Source organism: Caenorhabditis briggsae (assembly GCF_000004555.2).
Source record: "Caenorhabditis briggsae complete genome, chrI, whole genome shotgun sequence".
Lineage (NCBI taxonomy): Eukaryota > Metazoa > Nematoda > Chromadorea > Rhabditida > Rhabditidae > Caenorhabditis > Caenorhabditis briggsae.
The window spans coordinates 11,482,882-11,505,025 of NC_013489.2; the positions used below are offsets into that span (position 1 = coordinate 11,482,882).

The window sequence follows — 22,144 nt, forward strand, 5'->3', positions numbered from 1 at the left end:
GGCAGAATGGGAAGGTGTGAAACTTGTTGAATGAGAGATTGATAGTGGTGAGGGTGTTGCTTGAAGTGACCGGGAAATCTGGGAATAATGAGTCATCGTCCACTTTGGAGAGGTTTATACTGGCTTGCCAGACATTCTGCCGTCGGAGTGGGTTGGTGGTGACGTTTGGAGGGTCGTCGACAACGATTGGATTGTTCTCTTGGGATGGAGACTGGGTATTGTTACTCTGAAGACGTGGTCGTTCTCCTCTAGACGTCCTTGCGACCATTGGAAGTGTGCTCAAGCGATTATGGGAGGCATTCAGCTCTTTCAACGCTGGACACAACCAAATATACTCTGGTAGTTGACTGAGTTCATTTTTTGAAACATCCAAGTGTTGTAGTTGTGGCAAGGATGATAGAAATTGAATAGTTAGACACTCCAGCTGATTATTCTTCAGATTTAGAATTTCTAGCGATGTTGAACTAATGTAATAGGTTGGAATCTCGATACTTCGTATGCTGTTGTCAGCTAGATTTAGAGATCGAAGTGATGGCATTTGAAATAGGATACTTGGAAATGTAGAGAGCCGATTGTCTGATAGATCCACTCGGGTGATAGCTGCCAATGATAGCCTTGTAGTTCGGAGGCGTGGATTAACGTGAAGGGCGGCAGCCACAAACCAATCCGATTGGAGGTTCTCCAAATTCGCGGAATTCCAGTTTAGCTGAGCTGCTTTTGAGGGGCATAGACTGCTTGGGAGCAGACTTTGGCCTACTTGAATCTGACCCACATCGATGTTCTTCTTGTTGATTTTATATTCTGGGTCAGCGAAAACCAAGCGAACCAGAAACACTCGAATCAGCTTCTCGTTCTTCCCCTGAGCAGCCAGCCTTAAGGCTTTGTTGTCTGTGTCGAGGGCTCCACGATCCAAAAGGAAATGAACTATATGCAATCCATCGGATCGCACGGCTTCAACCAGTGCACCAGATCCGATACATCGTCCTTCTTCTACACTATACTCTGTATCTAGGACGGCTAATGGGAGGTTGATATCAGCTCCAGCGTCTAGGAGAAGAGTCATTAGTGGAAGATTGTGGTTGAAGGCAGCCAACATGAATGGAGTTCTGCCACGTGTACAGTAGACGTCGAGTTGGAAGGGGCAACGGCGTTTGCCGTCTATGGACGTGCATTTGAACTGAAAAGAATTAATTTGATTTTGGCGTCCTAGTGTACCCTTATAAGGATGTGTACCTCCGTCATAGCCTGAACGACTTCTAAATGTCCCTCGGCCACTGCCAGATACATTGCAGTTCGACACTCTCCATCCACCTCGTTCACATCTAGGGCAAGCTTGTAGGCTGGAGCACCAACGGTATCGATTTCCATCAAATATTCTGATGGGAATGGGAAGTTGAGAATTCTGAAAATTCGGCCTTTTTTTGAGCTTATTATTGTTGTATTACGTAGAAACGCATTCAGACGATCCACAACGGGCGGCCCAGTGTAAGCAAGTGGATCCTTCGTTGTTCGTAGCGGCGATGAGTTGGGGGAATCTCTGGAAAAAAAAGTGAATAAGGTTGTGGCTAGAAATTTCAGAAAAGTACTTGAAAACCTGTAGTAGAAGAGCCCTTTAATTTTAATTTTGAGGCATTTTGTCTCTGTAGCTGTCAAAGATATGGACAAATTGTCCACTGATAAAGTATTGGTGGCATTATGATAATCAATTTATCACTTGATAAAAGTTCAATATCTTTCGAAGAAGCCCCAATGATTGAGCTCAAAATTCTAGTATGCCTTTTATTAGAATGATTACAGTATCTAGAAATGAATGTTTTCCAGAAAATGTTGTGCCTTCGACGACGAACCCAAATCGCGAATCCAATGATCAACGCTGTAGGAGAGACGGCGGAGCAAGCGGTCAAAAAACTGGAAAAAGTGTTCGAAGTGCTGAAAGACCGCAACGAAAGATTTCCATTGACCGAAATTTCGAAACAAATCGATGTGATTTGGGAGAGTGTTTTCAGTGTGACACACGCGACGGCACCACAGAAAAAGTATGAATTGGCAGAGGAGTTTTTGAATCATCCGGGTGTTGTCAAGAATTTGTTGATGGTTTTTGATGGAGTTCAGGTGGAAACTAAGAGGGTGAGTTTTGAGATTTTTGAACAAAAACTCATTCAATTTCGAATTCAAACTACAAAGTTTGACTCCCAGTAGCTATGAAATTAGCTCTAAACAAAGATTCTTGTTCGATTTTTCCGATTTTTTTGTCTGAAATTTTATGGAACGGTATTTGATTACTGTAGATTACGGTAGAAACCTAATTTTCTTTTGTAGTTGTTTGCCAACACAATCACGTCAAAATGCAGATAAAAACTACAAACTACAAGATTTTCTACAGTAGTCTACAGTAATCTTCCATCAAATTTCAGACAAAAAATTTGGAAAAATCGAAAAAGATTTTTTCGAAAATAGCTGAAAACCCTAAAAAGGTTTAAAGGAGGCCAGACACCAAAAAAAAGTTTTCCTGATATTTTGCATAGAGAACCCCCATGAGGTGTTGAACTCATGACAGGCAGCTCAGGGGTAGAGCGCCGCTACCGGCTGAGCTACGGGGGCGCGAAGGCGCCTGACGACCGATGGTCTACATAAGCGCGGCGCGATTTCGTCCCCCGAACTGTCCCCCGAAATTTTTGCTGTCTCGCCTCCTTTAAAGATTTTGCAAAAATCGAAGCATTTTTTTTTTCTCTCTCGGAAATTCGAGTCGAAATGACCCAAATCACAAAAATTTAGGCATTTCCATCCAAAAATGCTCAAATATGCTCCATTTTTTATAAAAAATTACATAAAGGGCTGAGCAATCGGAGAAGTTTTGCCTCTTTTGACCCGAAAATGAGTTGGTTTGGCCAAAAAATTAGTGCTGAGCAATGTTGAAAATTCATATATTGCCGGTTTCCATCCGAATCGGGTCATTTTTAACCGAAAAAATCGTTTAAGTTTAAATTATAAGATGGCTAGGACCCCCAGATCCTTCAACCCCATATTTTACCGAAAAAAGTTTTTTTCACAGAAAATCCGCGATCTTCTAATCTTCATCCGAACATGGACATCAAACGATTTTCTAGCTGACGCCGAAGGTTCTCTCGTACCCAATCCAAGACAAGCCCGTCCCAGCCAAAAATTCCAGGACGTCCTCTACGAATGTCGCTTCATAATGCTCCACATCGTCCACGAAGGTTATGCCGGCTCGGACAGTATCGGTCTGTACAATGACATCATCCGAATATTCGCCGAAGACGACGCGTGTCTGATGTTCATGTTAAAAGACAAAGGAACAGATTCAAATGAGGTGAAGCAGAAGTTCGAAGGTTGCGTCTGGGCGATTTTTGATCGACTGTTCAACACTCATACTTATAGAGGATTCCATATTTTGGCGGAGATTTTTGAAACATTTGAGGTAGGTTTGGGAAGGGAGGGGGATTCAAAGAATTTATTAAGAACTCTTATTTTTTCCAGATAATCTTCTCCCAGAATCACGAAGCTTCTCAATATTTCTTCTATAACAACCTGAGTCGATTCTCCCAAAGTTTCCACTGGCTCATCGCAGCGAACAACTTTTTTATTCAAACCAAATCTTTGCGATTCGTTCGAGATATATTTTCGAATCGATACATGGCTGAAGTCCGTCGTCAATGGATGGCCGATCCTAGTCTCATAAAATATGTATTTTTGCATCTTCAAAGCATTCACAAAACTGTCTGTCTTGAAGCCGTCGGTCTTCTGAATATCTTCGTGCAGAATCCGTGTAACGCTCCGCCAATCCATAAACTGATTTCCATAAATCGAAAGCTTTTGGTAAGATTTTTATTCAAAACCTCCAATAGAAGGGCACCTCTTCGAGCTCAATTATCTCAATTCCCATGCAAGATATCAAAAATGCGTCAATTGATAGAATGTTGTTGATGACATAATGAAAAACGTTTTATCAGTTGACGAACTTTTGATACCGTAAAAACTGTATTAGAAGGGCCTCTTTAATACAAGGGCCCTCCGAGAGGGATTGGAAAAACAGAAGAGTCCCCTGTAATAGAAGGGCCCTCCGGGGGGGGGGTACCTTGGAACAATAAAAGGGCCGGTCCTTCTAATACAGGTTTTACGGTACTTCTAAAAACTGATTTTCAGCTCGAATACTGTCGACAAAACGCGCCGAATCCAAAAGACGAAAACCAGGCGCTCGATGAGCTATTCGACGAAACGATCACCTATTTAGTGAACTGGAATGAAGAGGAGCCGGCTCACGAGCCTACCGCACAAGATACTCTGAAGATGAGGAGTATAAAGTTGAAGATGAGAAGAGGTACGGGGACAACATTTTTGACTGTCAAAAATTCCAAATTCCTTCCAGAGCACACCCTGGAGCTGGTGCAAAACGAGATTCCACTCTTCCCGCGAAACAATCTTCTTCCCACGAGTCCTCGTCAATCCAGCTTCGTCTACAATCGTCGTTTGCCACGTGTCAGCTCTTCTCGTGCTGGAATTCGATTTGGAGAGACTCGAAATGTCAAGGGGTCGCCGAGAAGCAGATCTCAGTCTCCAAGACCGCCAACGGGACCAGAACCGTCTCCAAGAACCACCAGTTATCAGAATGTTCGATTCCCTCCAGAAGACTCATCCCGTTAAATTACTTATTTTTTATATTTTTAACATTTTCTAGTTGTGCCTTATATAAGACCTTATTTGTACTATTTTGTTTTTGATCTCCATTTGTAAAATGAACCTACTAACCTCTAAACACAACTGCAACACTTCCACATTCTGACTCGAAACTGCCGCATGGATTACTGTATCTCGTGTCGTGTGGCTGGTCAGAAGATGTTCTTCGAATTGAAGGAGATGCCGGACGATTTCAATGTGGCCGTTGGTGCAGGCGCTGAAACAAACAACTTTAACTTGTATTTCAGGCTCCGCCCTCTGACTCCGCCCACTTCTTAGGGGGATTCTTTTTTCTCATAAAAATCATACTTGTAAAATTCCGGGCCCGGGCCGGGACGTGCCTGAGAAAAATTTCAAGGCCCGGCCCGGAAGGCCCGGTAGCAAAAAATTTGTCATTTTGAACCGAATTTTGAGCTCTCAATACAATTTTCTATATTTTTTTGTGCGTTTTGGATTGTTTGTCTGTTTGATCAAAAAATAAAAAAAAACTCGAAAAAAATTTTTTGATCGAAAAAAATCACATAAGGGTCCCCCCTTATGTGTTTTTTGAAATTTTCAAAACTTGTTGTTCAAAACAAAACTTGCCGAACCGGGCCTCCGAAATTCGAGAAAAAGCCCGGCCCGGCCCGTTACAAGTATGATAAAAATTAGTTTGAAAATTTATATTTTTCGGGGTTTTAAGCATGAAAAGTTCTAAAAAACAGCAAAAAAATTTGCACCAGCGGGGTTCGAACCCGGGTCTTGAGATTGGTAGGTTTTTGGAAAAAAATCATACTGCGCCATTCGGACAATTTTTGGGAAAATGGCCAGAAAGTTGGATTTGATGGGATTTTTTGGGATTTTCAGGTATTTTTTGATCGTTTTACACTAGTTTCTAGATATTTTTCCGACAAAATACACAAAAAAATGTTCTATTAAATCTCAATTTTCAAAATTTCGAAGGAAAAAACTCACATCAAAAGTGCCGTCTCATCTTCTTCGGTCCGCCCGTTGAATATGATTTCTCGATTTTGTTTTCTAAATTTTTTTTTCATTTTTCTGAAAATTCCATAAATTCTAAAAAACGCACTTCTCCATATTCTTCCTTAAAATCTCATTTACCACATCGGCGCTTCCTGATATACATGCGCTTATTAGCATGATATGAGCATCGTTTAGGTCTTCGCTCTCTTTTTCTGAAAATTCAAAAATTCGCAATTGAGTTTTTTCCCTCAAAATTGTCTTACGTATCGCATCAATCAACTTCGCAGCCACCTCATTGTGACCAGCCATTTGAGCCAGTTCCAATGCACAATGACCTTCGGTATCGGACTTCATCGGGTCGGAGCCTGGAAGAAAGTGCGCTCTATTGATAAATTATTTTTTTGGGTTGAGGATTTGCAGTGGAGCAAGTTTTAGAAGTTTGATCTCTTATTTACACCACCGTACAACCGTACACCCTTTAATAGAAGGGCTTTCACACTATTTAGTTAGAGCCCATATATCTTGATTGCTGTAAAAGATATCAAAAAGTGGTCCACTGATAAAATATTTGCCATAAAATGAAAAACATTTTATCAGTTTACAGAATTTCAATACCTCACAGAGGAACCCAGATAATTGAGCTTAAACTGTATGCGGGTTGGTCGGCGCCGCGCGGTGTCGGCTGATTGCGTCACGACCATACTTGCACACTTCGAGCTCACTTATCTCAACTCCTGTGTGTTGATATCAAAAAGTAATCAACTGACAAAATGTTTATCATAAAATCAGTAACATTTTATCAGTTGACAAAGTTTTGATATCTTCTACAGGAACCGAGATAATTGAGCTCAAAGTTAAAAGTTAAAGGTGGGGGGACATGAGAAAAATAATGTTGTCGAAATTCCGTTCAAATATGCTCCTCGAGGAGTTGAACTTGTCGAGGCGAGTGATGAAAGTGCGGCGCCGCTACCGACTGAGCTACGCGTGCAAAGAGAAAGCCGCTGCCCGATTGAATACATAAAGGCGAGGGCGACAGCTGTACGCAGAGTGACATTAAGCGTTGTACACCGTTACGGTAGAATGCATACCCTGGCCCCAAAAATCCCCCGTAAAATCTCCTGTCCCCCCACCTTTAAAAAGCCCGTCTATTACAGGTCTTACGGTAGATGTTGTATCCCTATTTTTCAGATTGACAATAGAGCAAACTTGCATATATTTAAATTTCAACCACTCACCAATTTCCACCAACTCCATGACCGTTGAAATCTCTCCCGACTCGGCTGCCATGTGCAGTGCGGTTTTCCCACGCTCGTTGGTTAGGTTTAGCGATTCTGAAAAAAAGTTAATTAGTTTTTTTTAAAATTGTAAATATGGGTAAGTAATTTTTTGTCAGCACAACTACAGTACTACCAAAATAAATTGTTTTGTTTTCAGTTCAAAACAACCTCTTGGGATGTTTGAGAAATCAGTTAAAAATCAGTTAATGCTGAAAATTTTCCTATAAACTGATACCATACCTTTGAGCTCAATTATCTCGGGTTCTATAATAGATATTGAAAATCTGTCAACTGATAAAATTCTTGTCACAATATCAGCAATATTTTATTAGTTGTAAAATTTTTGATATCTTTGATAGGAATCGAGATAATTGAGCTCAAAGCATACGGTGTCTGAAAATATCCGAATTGAAAAACAATTGTAGTTTACGGTTTACCACCTTTTTTCTCTGAAAATTCAATTTCAAAACGATTGAACAGTTTTTGACATTTTTTCCGGAATTCAAAAATTGGAATCAATAAAATTAACTGAAAAACTGGAAAATTAGTATTTTTATGGAAAAATAGAACCTTCAGGAAAATACATTATTTTCAAAAAATAAGTTATTTTCGTTTCTTTTGTCATTTACAGATTAATCTGGGTTTTTTCAAAAGCGAAATTTGCAATTTTTCAAGAACCAACACCTTTTTTCTAACGATTCAGAAAATCTTAGAATGCGTTTTTAGATGAAAATTTTCAGAGAAAAATGGTTTTTTCTTAAAGCCATAAACATCAATTTTCAGGTGTTATCACATTTTTTCTCAAAAACAACCATTCAAAAATATTTTTGGCTCAACTCCCCCCTAATCTTTTTATCTCAGATTTAACCTCCCAAAAGTTATTTCTAATCACTCCCCTAACATTTCTTGGATATTTTTTGAGATTTTTTTAAATATCTCATGATGAGCCAAACATTTTTTTCAGCGAACTTTCTGACAACATCCGACACATTTTCAGTTTTTCCTGACTCCTACGAAAGATATAAAAGAATGCTATGTGACAAAAAATTACAGATATTATGATGAACAATTTATCAGTTGACAATTTTTTTGATATCTTTTACAGGAATCGAGAAAAATTGGATCAAAGTTAACAGAACCACGAGGCCCTTCAATTCCGGTTGAGTTTCGAGGGACAATTTGTACACTTCGAAATTTCGAAAAAAAAAACTCACTAGGACTCAACATGAGAATCGTTCTCAAACTATTCAATTTTCCATTATGTGCTGCTAACATGAGAGGAGTTCTTCCGTGTCGATCCACTCGATTCCATACCCAAGGATTCACTTTGAAAAGGTCCGCAAGGAGTTCCACATTCTCAAATAGGACGGCCTGGAAAATGAATGGGACATTAGTTAATGGCAAAATTGGAATCCAAAAATCTTTCTAATCCGAAAAACGTGCAGTGTAAAGAGACTTTTTAAGTGTACCAACTCTTTTCATTGCTAGTTTTTGGCACTTTCTGGTTACTAACGGTGTAACTCAACAAAACGGAATTCGGCCTAAACGTTGTCAATCACAAAAATAAAGCTTGATTTTTGATTAGTATTATTTGAAATTTTCAGAATTATGGAAAAATTTTGAGCAGGGCTCCAAAGTATCTTATTTTTCACTGAAAAAATTAAACTAGGATACACCAACACTCTAATACCGTCCGCCAACATTGACCTCGTATATCTCGGGTCTTTCAAAATATATCAAAAAGTAGTCAACTAATAAAATGTTTATCATAATATCACAAACATTTTATCAGTTGACAATGTTTTATATCTTTGACAGGAAACGACATAAATTGGCTCAAAGTTAAAAGGGGCTAATCTATTAGTCTTCGTTGTTTTGTCCGGTACTGTTTGGGGCCGAACTTTATTACAAACCTGTCGAACCAACTGCATGTCGTCTGAATTGTCCAGAAGAGATGCGACGTCATCTGTGGATGTGGAGGGACCGACACCACCACTTGTGAGATCCATTTTGGGAGAGAAGGGGATCTGGAATATTTAACGTTTCAGGATGTTTTTTTTTTAAATTCTGAACAGTTCAAAAAAGAGAAATTGGGTAAGCTGAGAAAAAAAAACGGTAAATTGCAAAATTCAAAAACAACAACATAATTTAAGCAAGAAGTTCGAAGTTCGGCCATTAGCAAAAATACTGAAAATCCAAATTTATTCACAAACCACAGTTGAATTTTCAAAATGTTATCAAATTCAAATTTTCATTTTCGACTTTAAAAAGTGTTAATTTTTAATTTAAATGTTTAATTTTTAGTTAAAAAATCAGATTAATTTCGAGAAAAGCTTTTGAAATTATAAATTATCTTAAATTAAGAATTTCTAGTAAATAAAATTCCAAAAATATAAAAAATAACATAAAAGGAACATTTCTTATCTATTGAACCTTCTTTGTTCTTCTCAAGAGAAAGAGCAAATATTTGATAACATAAATAATTTACACAAACGGTGCAGAAACCAGTTCTTTTTCATTTCAGAACGGCCAATTAAATGAAAGTGAGGTGGTCAGTTGTGATAATTATGTGATAATTATCTCTCTATTTCTTGTTTCAACTAGAAAAAAAAAGAACAGGAAGGCAGCGGATATAATCGATGTTGACAGGAGGGCAAATAGAGAAAAAGAAACAAATAATAGACTACACTAGGGAAGGAAAATGCGCTCCAGAGAACTGCGCAGCTGTCTAATTCTCCTATCTCTCGCTTTGTGAGGAAGGAAAAGAAGAAGAAGGGAGAAGAATGGCAGAATACGGAAGAAGATGAGGACAGATGGTGTGGATTTTTGGAGGGAGAGTGGCTGCTGCTGAAAGATACATTTGTCTCTAGTGGTGAACCCCAAAATGATTTAGAAGTGAAGGAAGCGGACAGGGGTGTCCGGAAAATGACCATTTTGGTGAAATGGAAAAAGAGATTAAGGGTTCATTGGGACCAAATGAATAGCTTTTGCAATAGAGAATGGGTAATTGTGAAGTGTTTTTAAGAAAAAAAAAACGAAATCTGAAAAACAAAACTATTTCTTTAACATAAACTTTTCCAGAGATTTTTCTAGACTTGTGTACTCCCAGAGTTTTCAGATATTTTCAATGAAAAGTAGTGGATTTTTGGGTGCTGAAAAAATGGCTCGAACCTCCTATTGTTGTGGAATCTTATTGGGAACAAATTTTCAAGGGAAACAATAAAAGTGCTCTTCCTTTTCGAATTCGGAAATTTTCAGGCGCCATTTTGAATCTAGCAAACTGTTACCGGTGTACTTCTACCTCAATTATCTTGGTTCCCGTCAAAGATATCAAATTTTTGTCAACTGGTGAAATGTTTTTCAAAATATCACCAGCATTTTATCAGTTGACAACTTTCTGATATCTTTTACAGGAAATGAGATATATGGGCACAACTTTGACGGTTCAGTTGACATCCTAATAGAGTGTTTACGGTAATTGATGTCAAAATGTCAGTATAGAAGTGGAAAAGTTCAAAAAAACATTTTCAAAAACAATCTGGCTGGATGAAATTCTTATAGATTTTTTCCTATACATAGAGGGGGTTATTTCAATATTTAGTCAGCAGTGTTTGACATGGAATCAACTCCCCACACTCTCTCCTAAAACATCATATTGAATTTCACACAATGTTTTTATTCAATAGAAAAAAATGTCAAGATACATACAATGCGAGAAATGATGCTACTTTTAAATTTGAATTTTTACACTGATATGAAAAAATACACAACGAAATTGGAAACATGATTCTTCATTTGGCGGTTGTTGGTATCCAATATTGTAGAAGGATGTGAAGAATAAGCTAGAATTTCTGAAAATTCTGAATCCAAAGTTTCAAAGACACGAAAATGACTGAAACGAAACAAATGTTTTTCAGATTCCCTTTTCAGAACTAATCAATGTATCTCTGTCTGTGCGTCAGTCTGTCCAACATCTTCTGGTAACCATCTGCAAAATAAATGCGATTTTTACAATAAATGTTTTCTTCTGATTTGATATAAATCTATACGATTTTCAGGTTCCAGTTTGCTTATATAAAATCTGATAGTGAGAAAAAAAACAAGCTACCGTTAAAAAACATGTTTCAGGATTTCGCCAAGTATGGCAAAGCTAATAACTCTCCAATATTCGAATCCGACGTAGACAACTCTAACTTGACCTCAATTAATTTTTCGCAGTTTTCTTAACAAGCAAAGAAAAATCTAATTAAACTTCCACCTAATTTTTAAAGTTGACCTCAACTATGGCATAATGCTTTGCTCTTTTACTCCGTGCTTGAACTTATTTTTCCTGGAAAATAGCCAATTGAGCTGTCAACCTGAACTCATTCTGTTAAAAATTTAATTTAAGGCTCCGCCCCCTTATCCACCCACCCACCTGTCTCTGACAAGAATAATCTAGAAATATCTACACTACATTTTTTCTCTAGTTTCTTATCTCATAGGAAATATTTTTTTTGCAAAAAAGGTGGACCATGGGAAAAATTGATCCTGGAAGTACATACTGCCTCCACGGGTACAAAGATAAAATCATAAAAAAGTTGTGGGAAGTATAAAGATTGTGGGAAACTCAGGAAATGATTTTTGTGTCCAGAAAAAAGAGTATTATGACGAAAAAAAAAAATTCCCACAGTTTCCGACTGTTGACTAGTGTCCATTTTTGGTTTTCTCTAGTATACTTAATTTGACACAATGACTCGGAATTTCGTGTATTTTTAGATGAGAATTCTTAGAATTAAAAAAAGAATTGAAAACTCAAACAATGGGAGAAACAATCATTTGAAAAATCTGAGAACTTCATATTTTTTCTCTATTTGCGAATTTTAGAATTTCTGAAAATTTCAAGATTTTATAAATTCTAGAATTTTCGGGGTCGAAGTTTCAAACTTTCCAAACTTAACGAGTTTCTCAGTTTCCCTAATTTTTAATTTTCGAATTTCTGAATTTCCGTTTCTCAACGTCTCAATTTTAGAATTTCCGATTTTCCGAATGTATCCAGATTTTACCAATTCTGAATTATAGAATTTTTTAGATCAAAATTTTCATAATTTCCAAATTTTGCAGACATTTTTGCGTCATGAAACTCTAAAAATCAAATTTTTTCATGGTTCACCGAATCGAATCTATCAAAAGTCATATCTGAGGAAGTTCAAAATAACACCCATATTTTACAACATTTTTTGAAGTTCATTAGCCTCTCATTCTTCCTTTGATTCCATTCTTCAACGTAGGTTCACATAGACTAATCTGGTTCATTCAAATGTATTTTTGCTCCACCCACTCTTTGAAACATTCTTCTATCCCATGTTAGATTTCTATTCAATTTTTGAGGTCGATTTTGTGAATTTTTGAAGGTGTACGCTGAATTCATTTGATATGAAAATCTAAATGTTTTTAATTGTAAAAAATCAACAAATTCAGATACCCAAACTTCCAAAAATCCCAAAAACTTCAGAAATTCAAAAAAAAAGACCAGGTTTTCAGAAATTGAATTTCTTCGTTTTTCTCAAACTTTCTAAATCTCTTCACAACTATAAGTCTATACAACGAATAACGCCTGAAACTTTTGGTCTAAAACTTTGAGATTGGAAGATTCTGAAATTCTGAAATTTTGAAATTCTAAGATGCTCTGAGATTCACAGATTCTGAAATTCAAATATTCTAAAATTCTGAAATTCTGAAGCTTTAGGATTTCGATTTTTGAAGATTCTAAAATTATAATATCTTTAGATTCCTACGTTCTATTCTTTAACCCGGAATTCCTATAAATCTCTCCATTCCGTGTTCCGTTTTTTCACGAAACCTCAAATTTTCATGTCAAAAAAAATAATATTTTTTTTTCGGCTTTCTGAAAATCACTTTTTGTACAATTTTCTGATTAAAAAGCTCTCTTGTTTTTTGATAAGAAATCAGAAATCAACGAAAAAGTAAAGTGTCTATTAGTATACATATAATTTTCTTCTGGAGCCAAGCGAACCAAATATTGGTGTATATGTACATAAACGGGAAAATCCAATTTCCAAAAATCCGTATTCGGATTTTTGAATCAAATTGTTTGTTTGTGTATGGTAATCACGTACACAAATAGGCAATCAGTTCTGGAAAAGTGTATCAAAAGTGAGTCAATTGACGTCTTTTCTGGAATTCCAGACAGACTTCACCTTTCGAATAGTCTGGAAATTTTTATTGAGAATTGTTATTTCTTCTTGTTATAGCTTATTCTTTTATTTTTTTTTTGTTATTTAAACCATTTTTTAAGATTCAGAGCTATGAATGTAAAATGATGAGTCTACCAGACGAATCTACCGTTTCAATGAGTGGACGAACGGTCCAAACCGATTGGATTGTTGGAATTGCTATGATGGTTGTCTCTGTTTCATGTGCAATCGCCTATTATTTGATTTTATCGGTAAGCTACCTTGAAACCTGTAATAGAATGGCACCTAAGGTGGAGCTCAATTACCTTAAACACTCCAATAAAAAGTCACCCAAGCCTAATTTGAGCTCAATTATCTCAGTTCCTGTCAGATTTATCAAAAATGTGTCAACTGATAAAATGTCTTTGATATTATGATAAACAATTTATCAGTTAATTACTTTTTGATATCTCTTGAAGGAACCGAGATAAATTGGTTCAAAATTTAGGGTGCCTTCTATTACAGGCCAAATTTCAAAAACTATAACACTTTTGAAACTAGCGGAAAAGTAGCAAATATTGTTGCAAATTTTCTAAAGGCGGAAATTAAATAGACTTCCTCTCTTTAATTTTTCATCAGTTGTCCGGTCCTAAATTTGACTAAACAATTGGGTTCCAAAACCCCTACACCGGACAAAAAGTTTTACTGGAAAAGAGGCAATTTTGAAGTTCTGATAACGGGGTCCAGAATTGTTCGATACGTTTGAAAGTTTCAGAGTAGATTAAACAAAAATAGAGCTTTGTTTTTTTAGTTGACAGCTTTTTTGTAAAATTCCATTAAAACGAGACAGGCGGATTTTAGGTTGATCTACTGTAAATGCTCTAATAGAAGCCCACATTATGCGTACACTTCAAACTTAATTATCTCGGTTCTTAGAAGAGATTTCAAAAATTTGTCAACTAATAAAACACTGATGATGTTAGGATAAATATTTTATCAGTTGACACATTTTTGATATCTCTCATAGGAACCGAGATAATTGGGCTCAAAGTGTATGTATATAGTGTTAGGGCATTTACAGCAAATATATTCTCACCACTAATTTTCGGTACCTTTTGAAGTTACAAACGTCATAACTCATCAGAATCAAATTTGACAAAAAAGTTGTCAATTGCAAAAATAAAGCCATTGCTTTGTTTAGTAGGATCTGAAATTTCCAGACAAATTGAAAAACTTTGGACCCCAAATCTTACCTAAAACTTTGCAACTTTTCGAACAAAAATTAAATGTTTTACAACATCGTTTTTTAGACAATCTACAAAGACAAGGAACTATTCCGAATGGCCAGCTACAAGTTCATGTTTTTCTTGGGCGTATTCGACGTTTTTCAATGCTTTCCTCATTTCGTCACCGGAATTTTTACGGTAACCCAGACAGTTTTCCATCCCGGTTTGGCGAAAGTAAGCTGAATTTTGATCCACAATTTTGACTGACAACCTAAAAATTTTTGATTTCAGGTTATGGGTGTAATTGCTACTCCGTGTTATGTGACTTTCACATTGCTCACTATATTTCTCTCCTTTAATCGATTCATTCAATTATCTTCAAACACTTTGGAGCTATTCTTTTTTGGTGGAAAAAGATGGATGGTATGGATTACGGTAGCTTAATTATCGTTAAAACACTTTTTTCAGATCTGGATCCTAATTGCCTCATTCATCTGGCTTCTATTCGTTCTTGCTCTATCTTCCCCTTGGGCCACAATTCGATATATTCCTGATTGGTATTCATGGGATTATGACACAGATTTACTATTCTCAAAATACGTTCAAAAAGTGGAAATGTGTATTGAGATTGGAGGAATTTTTGTGTCCATGTTTTTCTACATGCTCATTATCAACAAGTTGTTGAAGACCAAGAAACAATATTTGATCTCGAAAAGTTATAATGCAGAGATCAAAGTGTTGATTCAAGCGACAGTGATTACGGTTTATTGCACTGTTTTGAATGTTTTATGGCATAATTATTCGGTAAGGATTTCAAAATGGATTCGGTCACGAAATTACCATAAACTCCAATAGAAGGCCACTCTAACTTTAAACTTAAGGCAAATTTTTTTTTTCAATTTCCTGTTTTTTCAATTCGTATCAAAAATGTGCCTACTGATAAAATGTTTGTGATGTAACGATAAACAATTCATCTGTTGACAGATTTTTAATATCTCTTATAGATATTGAGATTATTGATCTCAAAGTGTTCAGTATTCAAACACTTCGATCCCGCTGCAGCTTGCGCCACCGTAGAGCAGCTGGTAGCTGCGCGGCACCTCCAACGGTGGGCCCACAAGTTCGGCCCCTCTAGGGCCCCTAATTTCTCTAAACCTCTATTTTTTGCTTTTTAACCGAAGCTTTCAAGTTTAGCGTGTTGAGAGCTTTAAAATGAGCCCAAACACCACCTAGTTCCCTCTATTTTGGCTTTTTGTAGTTTGCGCTGTAAGGACCCAGATGTCTAGATAACAAAAACTACCATAATTCGGTTAATTTTTGCCGTAAACTTGAACATTTTGGAGCATTACACTTTTCACGTCGAGAACTTCAAAATGACTATAATCATGACCTACTTTCCCTGAAACTCATTTTTGGAACCCATATGCCGCATAGGCTATGCTAAAAATCAAAGTGGACGGAGCCTAGTCATGTTTATACCAGAGATGTCCGGATTCCGGATTTCTTATTCCGGATTCCGTGAAAAAAAATTTTGTCCGGATGCCGCATTCCGGATCCCGGAAAAGTTTCATTTGTCCAGATTCCGAGAAAAGTTTTTATTCCGGAATTTTCAGAAAATGTGTTAATCTGCATGAATTCTCTGCCGTTTTTGAAATTCAGCGATTTAAAATGCAAAAACAAAGCACAAAATGTGTGTGTTTTTTTCACATTTCTTATGCCCATCGGAGACCTCAAAATTTCGAATTCTGTATTCCGGATTCCAGATTCCGGGATTTTTTCATTCCGGATTCCGGAAAATTTTTACTTGTCCGGATTCCGAGAAAATTATTTTATTCTGGATTCCGGATTCTGGATTCCGTTTCTCGAAAAAGTCAGTACTGACATCTCTGGTTCATAGGAGAATATAAATTTTTAGAAAAAAAATTGGTATTCTTTTCAGTGGCTGCTCCCTCAACATCTCTGGAGCTACACGGCTCTCAATTTCATGTGGATTTGCAATAGCGCAGTTCATCCTATCATTTATTTTATTGTCAATAAGTGAGTCCAAAATTTGCCTGAACTTTTATGTTCATGCTTTTTTCAGAGCCATTCGCCACAAAATCGGCACAAAACGATCTGGAACTGCACTTGGCCCAGTTACAGTATTCGAGAATCGAAAATTGGAAAAGGCAACTCATACAGATCATACAATGGTTTCTGTTAAATACTAATTTTCTATTTTTAATTTTTGATTAGATAATTTGGTCTTAAAGTACTCATTGCTATAACTGGTTTAAAATTTAAGCGAGGTTTGAAAAATAAATATTTTTCAAAAGTAATAATTTAGGTGTTCATAAATTCCAAATTATATGTTTTGGTATTTTGAAATAATGTTTGATTTATCAATTTTTTAGGTGACAATTTCAAAAACTTGGGTATTGATTTTTAATGAAAAAAAAATGTGTCAACTGATAAAATGTCTTTGATATTATGATAAACTTCTCTTAAAAGATTTTTATAAATTTCATTTTTTAGCTTGATCTTTCCAGTTATCTAGACAACAAAAACTACCGTAACTTGGTTACTTTTCGCCGGAATTTTTAAAATTTTCAAACATTTCATTTATCACGTCAAACGCTTCAAAATGAATATAATCATGACCTACTTTCCCTGAAATTCATTTTTCAGACCTCTATGAGCCTTTAACTTCAAAAGTCGAAGTGAGCGGAGCCGGCTAGCCGTGTTTATACTCATTTTGAAGCTCGTGACCCATTGAATTCGAAAAATTAAGTTTCAACTAAATCTGATCATTTTTATCCAAGTTTCAGACAACCCAAAATAAGAGAATGATTTTGTCTATTCACTGATCAGTAAAACAAGATTTGTCATTTCAGGATTTTCCAAAATCTCCAATTACAACAAAAATGAACCAAAAAATCAGAGAGCCATTCAAAAAGAGCATCCCATTCCTCGAGTGCTATTGTGGTTCGAAATAAGAGAATTTGGGTCATTTTTGAAACGGGTTTGAGGACGTTTCAAGTACTTTCAGATTGAGAAATTGAGTCATTTTCAGAGATTCGAAAAATTTCAAGAACCCCAGGATCTCAGAATCTCAGAATCTCTGAATCTCTGAATCGCAGAATTTCAGAATCTCAGAATCTCTGAATCTCTGAATCTCAGAATCTCAGAATCTCAGGATCTCAGAATTTAAAGAAATTCCGAAATTCGTTTATTCTAGGAATTCCGATCTAAAAATACACAAATCCTGGTTTGAGAGAAAACTGTAGTTCGAACAGGAAAAACAAAATTCAAATAATTTTTTTCGTCATAACACTTTTTTTTTCTAAATCTAGGCCTGTCATGTTTTCCCGCGACTTCTATGTTTTGATCTTGAATTTCCATTCTCTGAGTTTTTAGAATCTCAGAATCTCATAACCTCACATTCTTAAAATTTCAGAAACTTACAATCCCAGAACCCAAAATCTCAGAATCTCAGAATCTGAATTTCCCAGGACTTCCAAGTTCCGAGTTTTCCAAAATTCCAGAAATTTCAATTCTGAGAATCCCGGCAAAATATTGAAACTTCTGACAATGCAAAAAACAATTCAATAAATTATAAGGCTTTTTATAGAATTTCCGAAAATTCAGGAAAAAACCAAAGGTTTTAAATTTCCAAGTTATGTTTCTTATCCTGTGATTCATGATTTTTAAAAAGTCTAATCAATGTGAAACTTTGAAATACTGAATGGTGGAGTTCTAAAATTCGGAAATCCTGAAAATTTTTAATTCTGAACTTCGAAATTCTAGAATTCTTAAATCCTGCGTTTCTGAGATCCTGAAATTCTGAATGTCCGATGTTTCGATATTCTGAAATTTTGAAACTCTGAAATCGAAATTTCGAATTCAAAAATTAAAAAATTATTCGAAGTTTTGAAATTCTGATTTTCTGGAATTCTGAATCTCAGAATGCCAACCATAAATAAACATCCCCAAATGTTTGATATACACATAATTCTGACGCAATATTAAATTAAAGCTTCTCCCTTTTCCTCCCACCCATTCTCCTTCTTTTCTCTGTTATTTTTACTTCCTCCATTCTACTCAAATCCAATATTTTTCGGCCCAATTTTTCGGCATCATTTCTTGTAAATTTTCCTCATTTTTCTCCCACGACTTCAGATTTTTGAAGGAAAATTCACTTCCAAAAATCATCTGTTCCAAAAAATAATAGTTTTTCTGCAATAATTAATTTGGCTTGTTTTTCTGTAATGTCTTCTTGGATCAAAAGTTGAAAAAATAGTATAAAAGAATGCCAGAATTTATATATTTTGACAATTCACAAACTTTGAATTTTTGGTCTCTCGTTTTGTTATAATTGACTTCTGGGATTCCAGGATCTGGAAGTCCAGACGACTCTCAAAATTAAGTGTCTATTGAAAAAGTTCGTTTACTGACTGTGAGTCAATTTTCCGAATTTCTTCCCTGTCTGAAAATCAATGTAACAGAAAATTGATATAAAATAATCGTAGACATCAGGAACATGTTCTGAATTTTCTTTTGAATTGAATGATTCCCTTTTTTTGTTTTCAAAGATTTCAGAAGTCGTCAAATATAATCGTCAGTTACAGATTACCTTAAAACCTGTGATAGAAAGATCCTCTAACTTTGAGACAGTTTTTCTCTGTTCCTGTCAAAGATATAGAAAATGTGTCAACTGACAAAATATTGGTGACATTATGATAAGTATTTTATCTGTTGACAAATTAGTAGTATCTCTCATAGGAACTAAGACAAATTAGCTGAAAGTTAGAATCAGGGGGAGGGGATTGTTCTATTGGAATGTTTACATTAGTTTTTGATGATAAAACTATAATCACTGGTCTTAATATAGTAAGCTCTTTGAGTAAATTTCTAGAACAATTTTTCTTTAGTTTCACTCTATTTTCTGACTACGTCAAGTTTAGACTTCCTTTTTTAGCGCATCAGATAACTTATCAGTTATTTTTCCTTATCTCATAATCAGCTATTTTTCTTCTTTTTGTATAAAATTTGGGCTTCGCGTCACTTCGAAACCGCGATGTTTCGAAACCGGTCATTTCGAAACTACGTGACACTTTGAAACCAGTCATTTCGAAACCAGTTATTTCGAAACCAGTCAGTTCAAAACCAGTCACTTCAAAACCGGTCATTTCGAAACCGAATGAAAAACACGGTCAAAAAGTGAAATTGAAAGTCCTAAATTAAAGAAAAAAATTGCAGCGTGCGAATTTCGCAGTTTCGAAATGACTGGTTCCGAAACGTCGCAGTTCGAAGTGGTTTATTTTTTAGGTGTATCTCAATTTTGCTATTTTTATCAACTAATCTCGTCGTGTTTAATTCAATTCAGAATATGCAATAATTCCGGAAAAAAACCAAAATTTCCGAAAATTCTAAAAAATCCAAAAATCCAACAAACTTTGAAACCCCAGAAAATTCCAAAAAAAACACCCGAAAAATTAGAAAAACTTCGAAAAATGTATAGTATTCTGTAAATTCGGAAAACTCTGAAATTCCAAAAAAAAAATTCAACAACTCCCAAAAATCCGAACATTTCTGGAGATTCCTCTATTTCTGAGATCATGGTGAAAGTTTTCGAAATTTTTTGGAATTCCTATCAAAACTAAACTTTTTGAATAGGAGTTAGCCATTGTTTCCATTTCATGCCCCTATTTCCCTGTAACCAATAGCTACCAAACTACGCCTATCTATGACTAACTCCGTCCAAAAAACAGGCGGCCCCATGAGCCCTCAAATCAAATTTCCCCGACATTCGGCAGCACACACCTATTTCTCCATTTTTCTCAATTTCGTGGTAGGAAAATTGGATAATTTAATTTCTGGATTACTACCTGCCAACACTCATGTGGAGTAAACATAACACCTCTTTTTTGGTTCCAGAAAATATATGACCTGGATTTTTATAGAGAAAACGTCAGGGAGGTCTAGACTGGAAATTTATTTTAAATTGGATGATATTTTTCAGTTGTTCCTTTTGACTGCATTCTTTTTTCAATTTTTGAATTTTGACCCAAATTTTGACCCCGGTTTTTTCAGTGAATGTCAATCTAACAAAAACAATGTGGAAGAATGAGCATAGATGGGACTACATTATCCTCAATTCTTCTTCCCACATCCACGGACCTTTATATCGCCGTCGAAGCAGAAGAAGAGGCTTCCGAAAGTGGCCGGACTGTGCAAACTGATTGGATTATTGGCATTTCTATGATGGCACTTTCTCTGGCGTGTGCGGTCGCGTATTATGTGATTTTATCGGTGAGTTGGGTACAGTAACCTCCGGTTTTGATGGTTTAAAGATACAGTAGTCACTCACCGTTTCAAACACTGGAAGCCAGAGCAATTGAAACAATCAGTCCTACAGTAAGCTTAAACCTGGCCACGCCAAACATCATTGGCTACGCCTGCAAAGAAGCCAAAAGTCAATTAAATTGGAATTAGTAATTAACGTAAAACCTATTTTTGTTGTAGGAAAAATAGGAGTTGAGACGCAGACAGTTAATCGAAAAATTTCTCTGCGTCTCCACCGTCTCCACCGTCTTCACAGAAAGCTATTCGAAGTAAAGTAAAAGTAAAGTTAAAAAGATGTTCGATCTACTCGTCTCCCTGGTTTATTTCATCCAGGAAACTTACCTTATATTAAGAAGTAAATCGACAATATAGCATTTATTTACCCCGCCGATTACCACTAGAACTGTTTTATTCTAATGGCTGAATAACGGGAAGGTTTTGTGGAGTCAAACTTTTAGACTTCTGCATCCATACACATCCATTTTACCGGATAAGCCATGGAATCCCACAAAGCTGGAGAGACGCGAGGAATATAAGTAACAGGTGTGAAATACATCCTTGTGTACTTACTGTGAAAGAGAAGAAGACGAGGGGCAGTGTTATTGCGTTCTCTATGAACTTTTGGACTTCGAGAGGAGGAAATTGCAATTTCTAAGTTTCTGGTAGACCGAAGCTCAGGTAGAAAGCTAAAGGCTTGTCGCTTCGAGGTACCTACCGTATTCAGACTGCAAAAAATACTCTCTTATTTTTTCGGACAACAGTAATACTGTATATTGTAACATTAAATCCCTTTTCTCGAATTGATGAATCAGAAAAATTTACAAAAAAAGTGCCGACCAAAATTCGAATAGTTTTACTTATTTTTCAATTGAAACAGCCAACATTGAACGGATGTCCAAAACATAGCAGGTTTTGAACTGAACTGAAAATTCCGCAAACTTTTGATCAACTTATAACTTTTATTGAAATAAAGTTAACTCAGAAATTAAGCAGCCAAGACTAGAACGTCATTTTTACAGTATACAGCAACGTTGTAGTTAATTTGGTATGAGAGATATGCGCCTTTAAACTTCGAACCCGCTTATTCCTACCTGAGCTTCGGTCTACCAGAAACTTAGAAATTGCAATTTCCTCCTCTCGAAGTCCAAAAGTTCATAGAGAACGCAAAAACACTGCCCCTCGTCTTTTTCTCTTTCACAGTATTGTCTATTCAATAAAACGTATAGGNGGCAACCTGACTATTAATTTTGAGCTCAATTATCTCAGTTTTTATAAGAGATAACTAAAATGTGTCAACTAATAAAATGTTTATCATAATATCGTTTTATCAACTGACTACTTTTTGATATCTTTTATAGCAATCGAGATAAATGAGCTCAAAGGACAGGGTGAATATCTATTGAAGAATTCCAAAATCCTCACCGAATAATTATGCCATAAAACATTCAAAACAGTACAATAAACCGTAATCACTGTCGCTTGA

General features: G+C 36.0%; 5 protein-coding genes across 5 annotated transcripts in view; 3 read left to right on the plus strand and 2 right to left on the minus strand.

Annotated features, from left to right (window-relative positions):
- Window positions 1-1,057: 1,057 nt before the first annotated feature.
- Window positions 1,058-1,546, minus strand: CBG08437 (the record flags this gene model as incomplete). The annotated part of the gene is made up of 3 exons (XM_002640346.1): window positions 1,058-1,177; window positions 1,234-1,402; window positions 1,446-1,546. Coding segments are annotated over 3 exons (390 nt in total), but the record flags the coding sequence as incomplete, so codon positions are not given.
- Window positions 1,547-1,824: 278 nt separating this feature from the next.
- On the plus strand, window positions 1,825-4,662 carry Cbr-mop-25.3 (the record flags this gene model as incomplete). The annotated part of the gene is made up of 5 exons (XM_002640345.1): window positions 1,825-2,127; window positions 3,053-3,439; window positions 3,499-3,837; window positions 4,165-4,339; window positions 4,388-4,662. 5 exons carry the CDS (start codon window positions 1,825-1,827, stop codon window positions 4,660-4,662), a joined length of 1,479 nt encoding a protein of 492 aa, XP_002640391.1.
- Window positions 4,663-4,768: 106 nt separating this feature from the next.
- CBG08435 lies at window positions 4,769-8,944 on the minus strand (the record flags this gene model as incomplete). Its single annotated transcript, XM_002640344.1, is given in 8 exon segments — window positions 4,769-4,888; window positions 4,891-4,966; window positions 5,650-5,712; window positions 5,765-5,870; window positions 5,922-6,023; window positions 6,894-6,989; window positions 8,150-8,306; window positions 8,849-8,944. Coding segments are annotated over 8 exon segments (816 nt in total), but the record flags the coding sequence as incomplete, so codon positions are not given.
- A 4,313-nt stretch (window positions 8,945-13,257) lies between these two features.
- Cbr-srt-62 lies at window positions 13,258-16,547 on the plus strand (the record flags this gene model as incomplete). Its single annotated transcript, XM_002640343.2, has 6 exons — window positions 13,258-13,383; window positions 14,422-14,571; window positions 14,629-14,760; window positions 14,806-15,141; window positions 16,277-16,374; window positions 16,421-16,547. The coding sequence occupies 6 exons, from the start codon at window positions 13,258-13,260 to the stop codon at window positions 16,545-16,547; spliced, it is 969 nt and encodes a 322-aa protein (XP_002640389.2).
- A 3,895-nt stretch (window positions 16,548-20,442) lies between these two features.
- The window catches only part of Cbr-srt-61, a gene marked incomplete at both ends in the record, with an annotated part of 4,562 nt that continues 2,860 nt past the window's right edge, over window positions 20,443-22,144 (plus strand). The window contains one exon of the mRNA XM_045241279.1: window positions 20,443-20,628. Within this exon, the coding sequence (XP_045093765.1) occupies window positions 20,443-20,628 (186 nt within the window). The remainder of the gene's footprint in view (window positions 20,629-22,144) is intronic.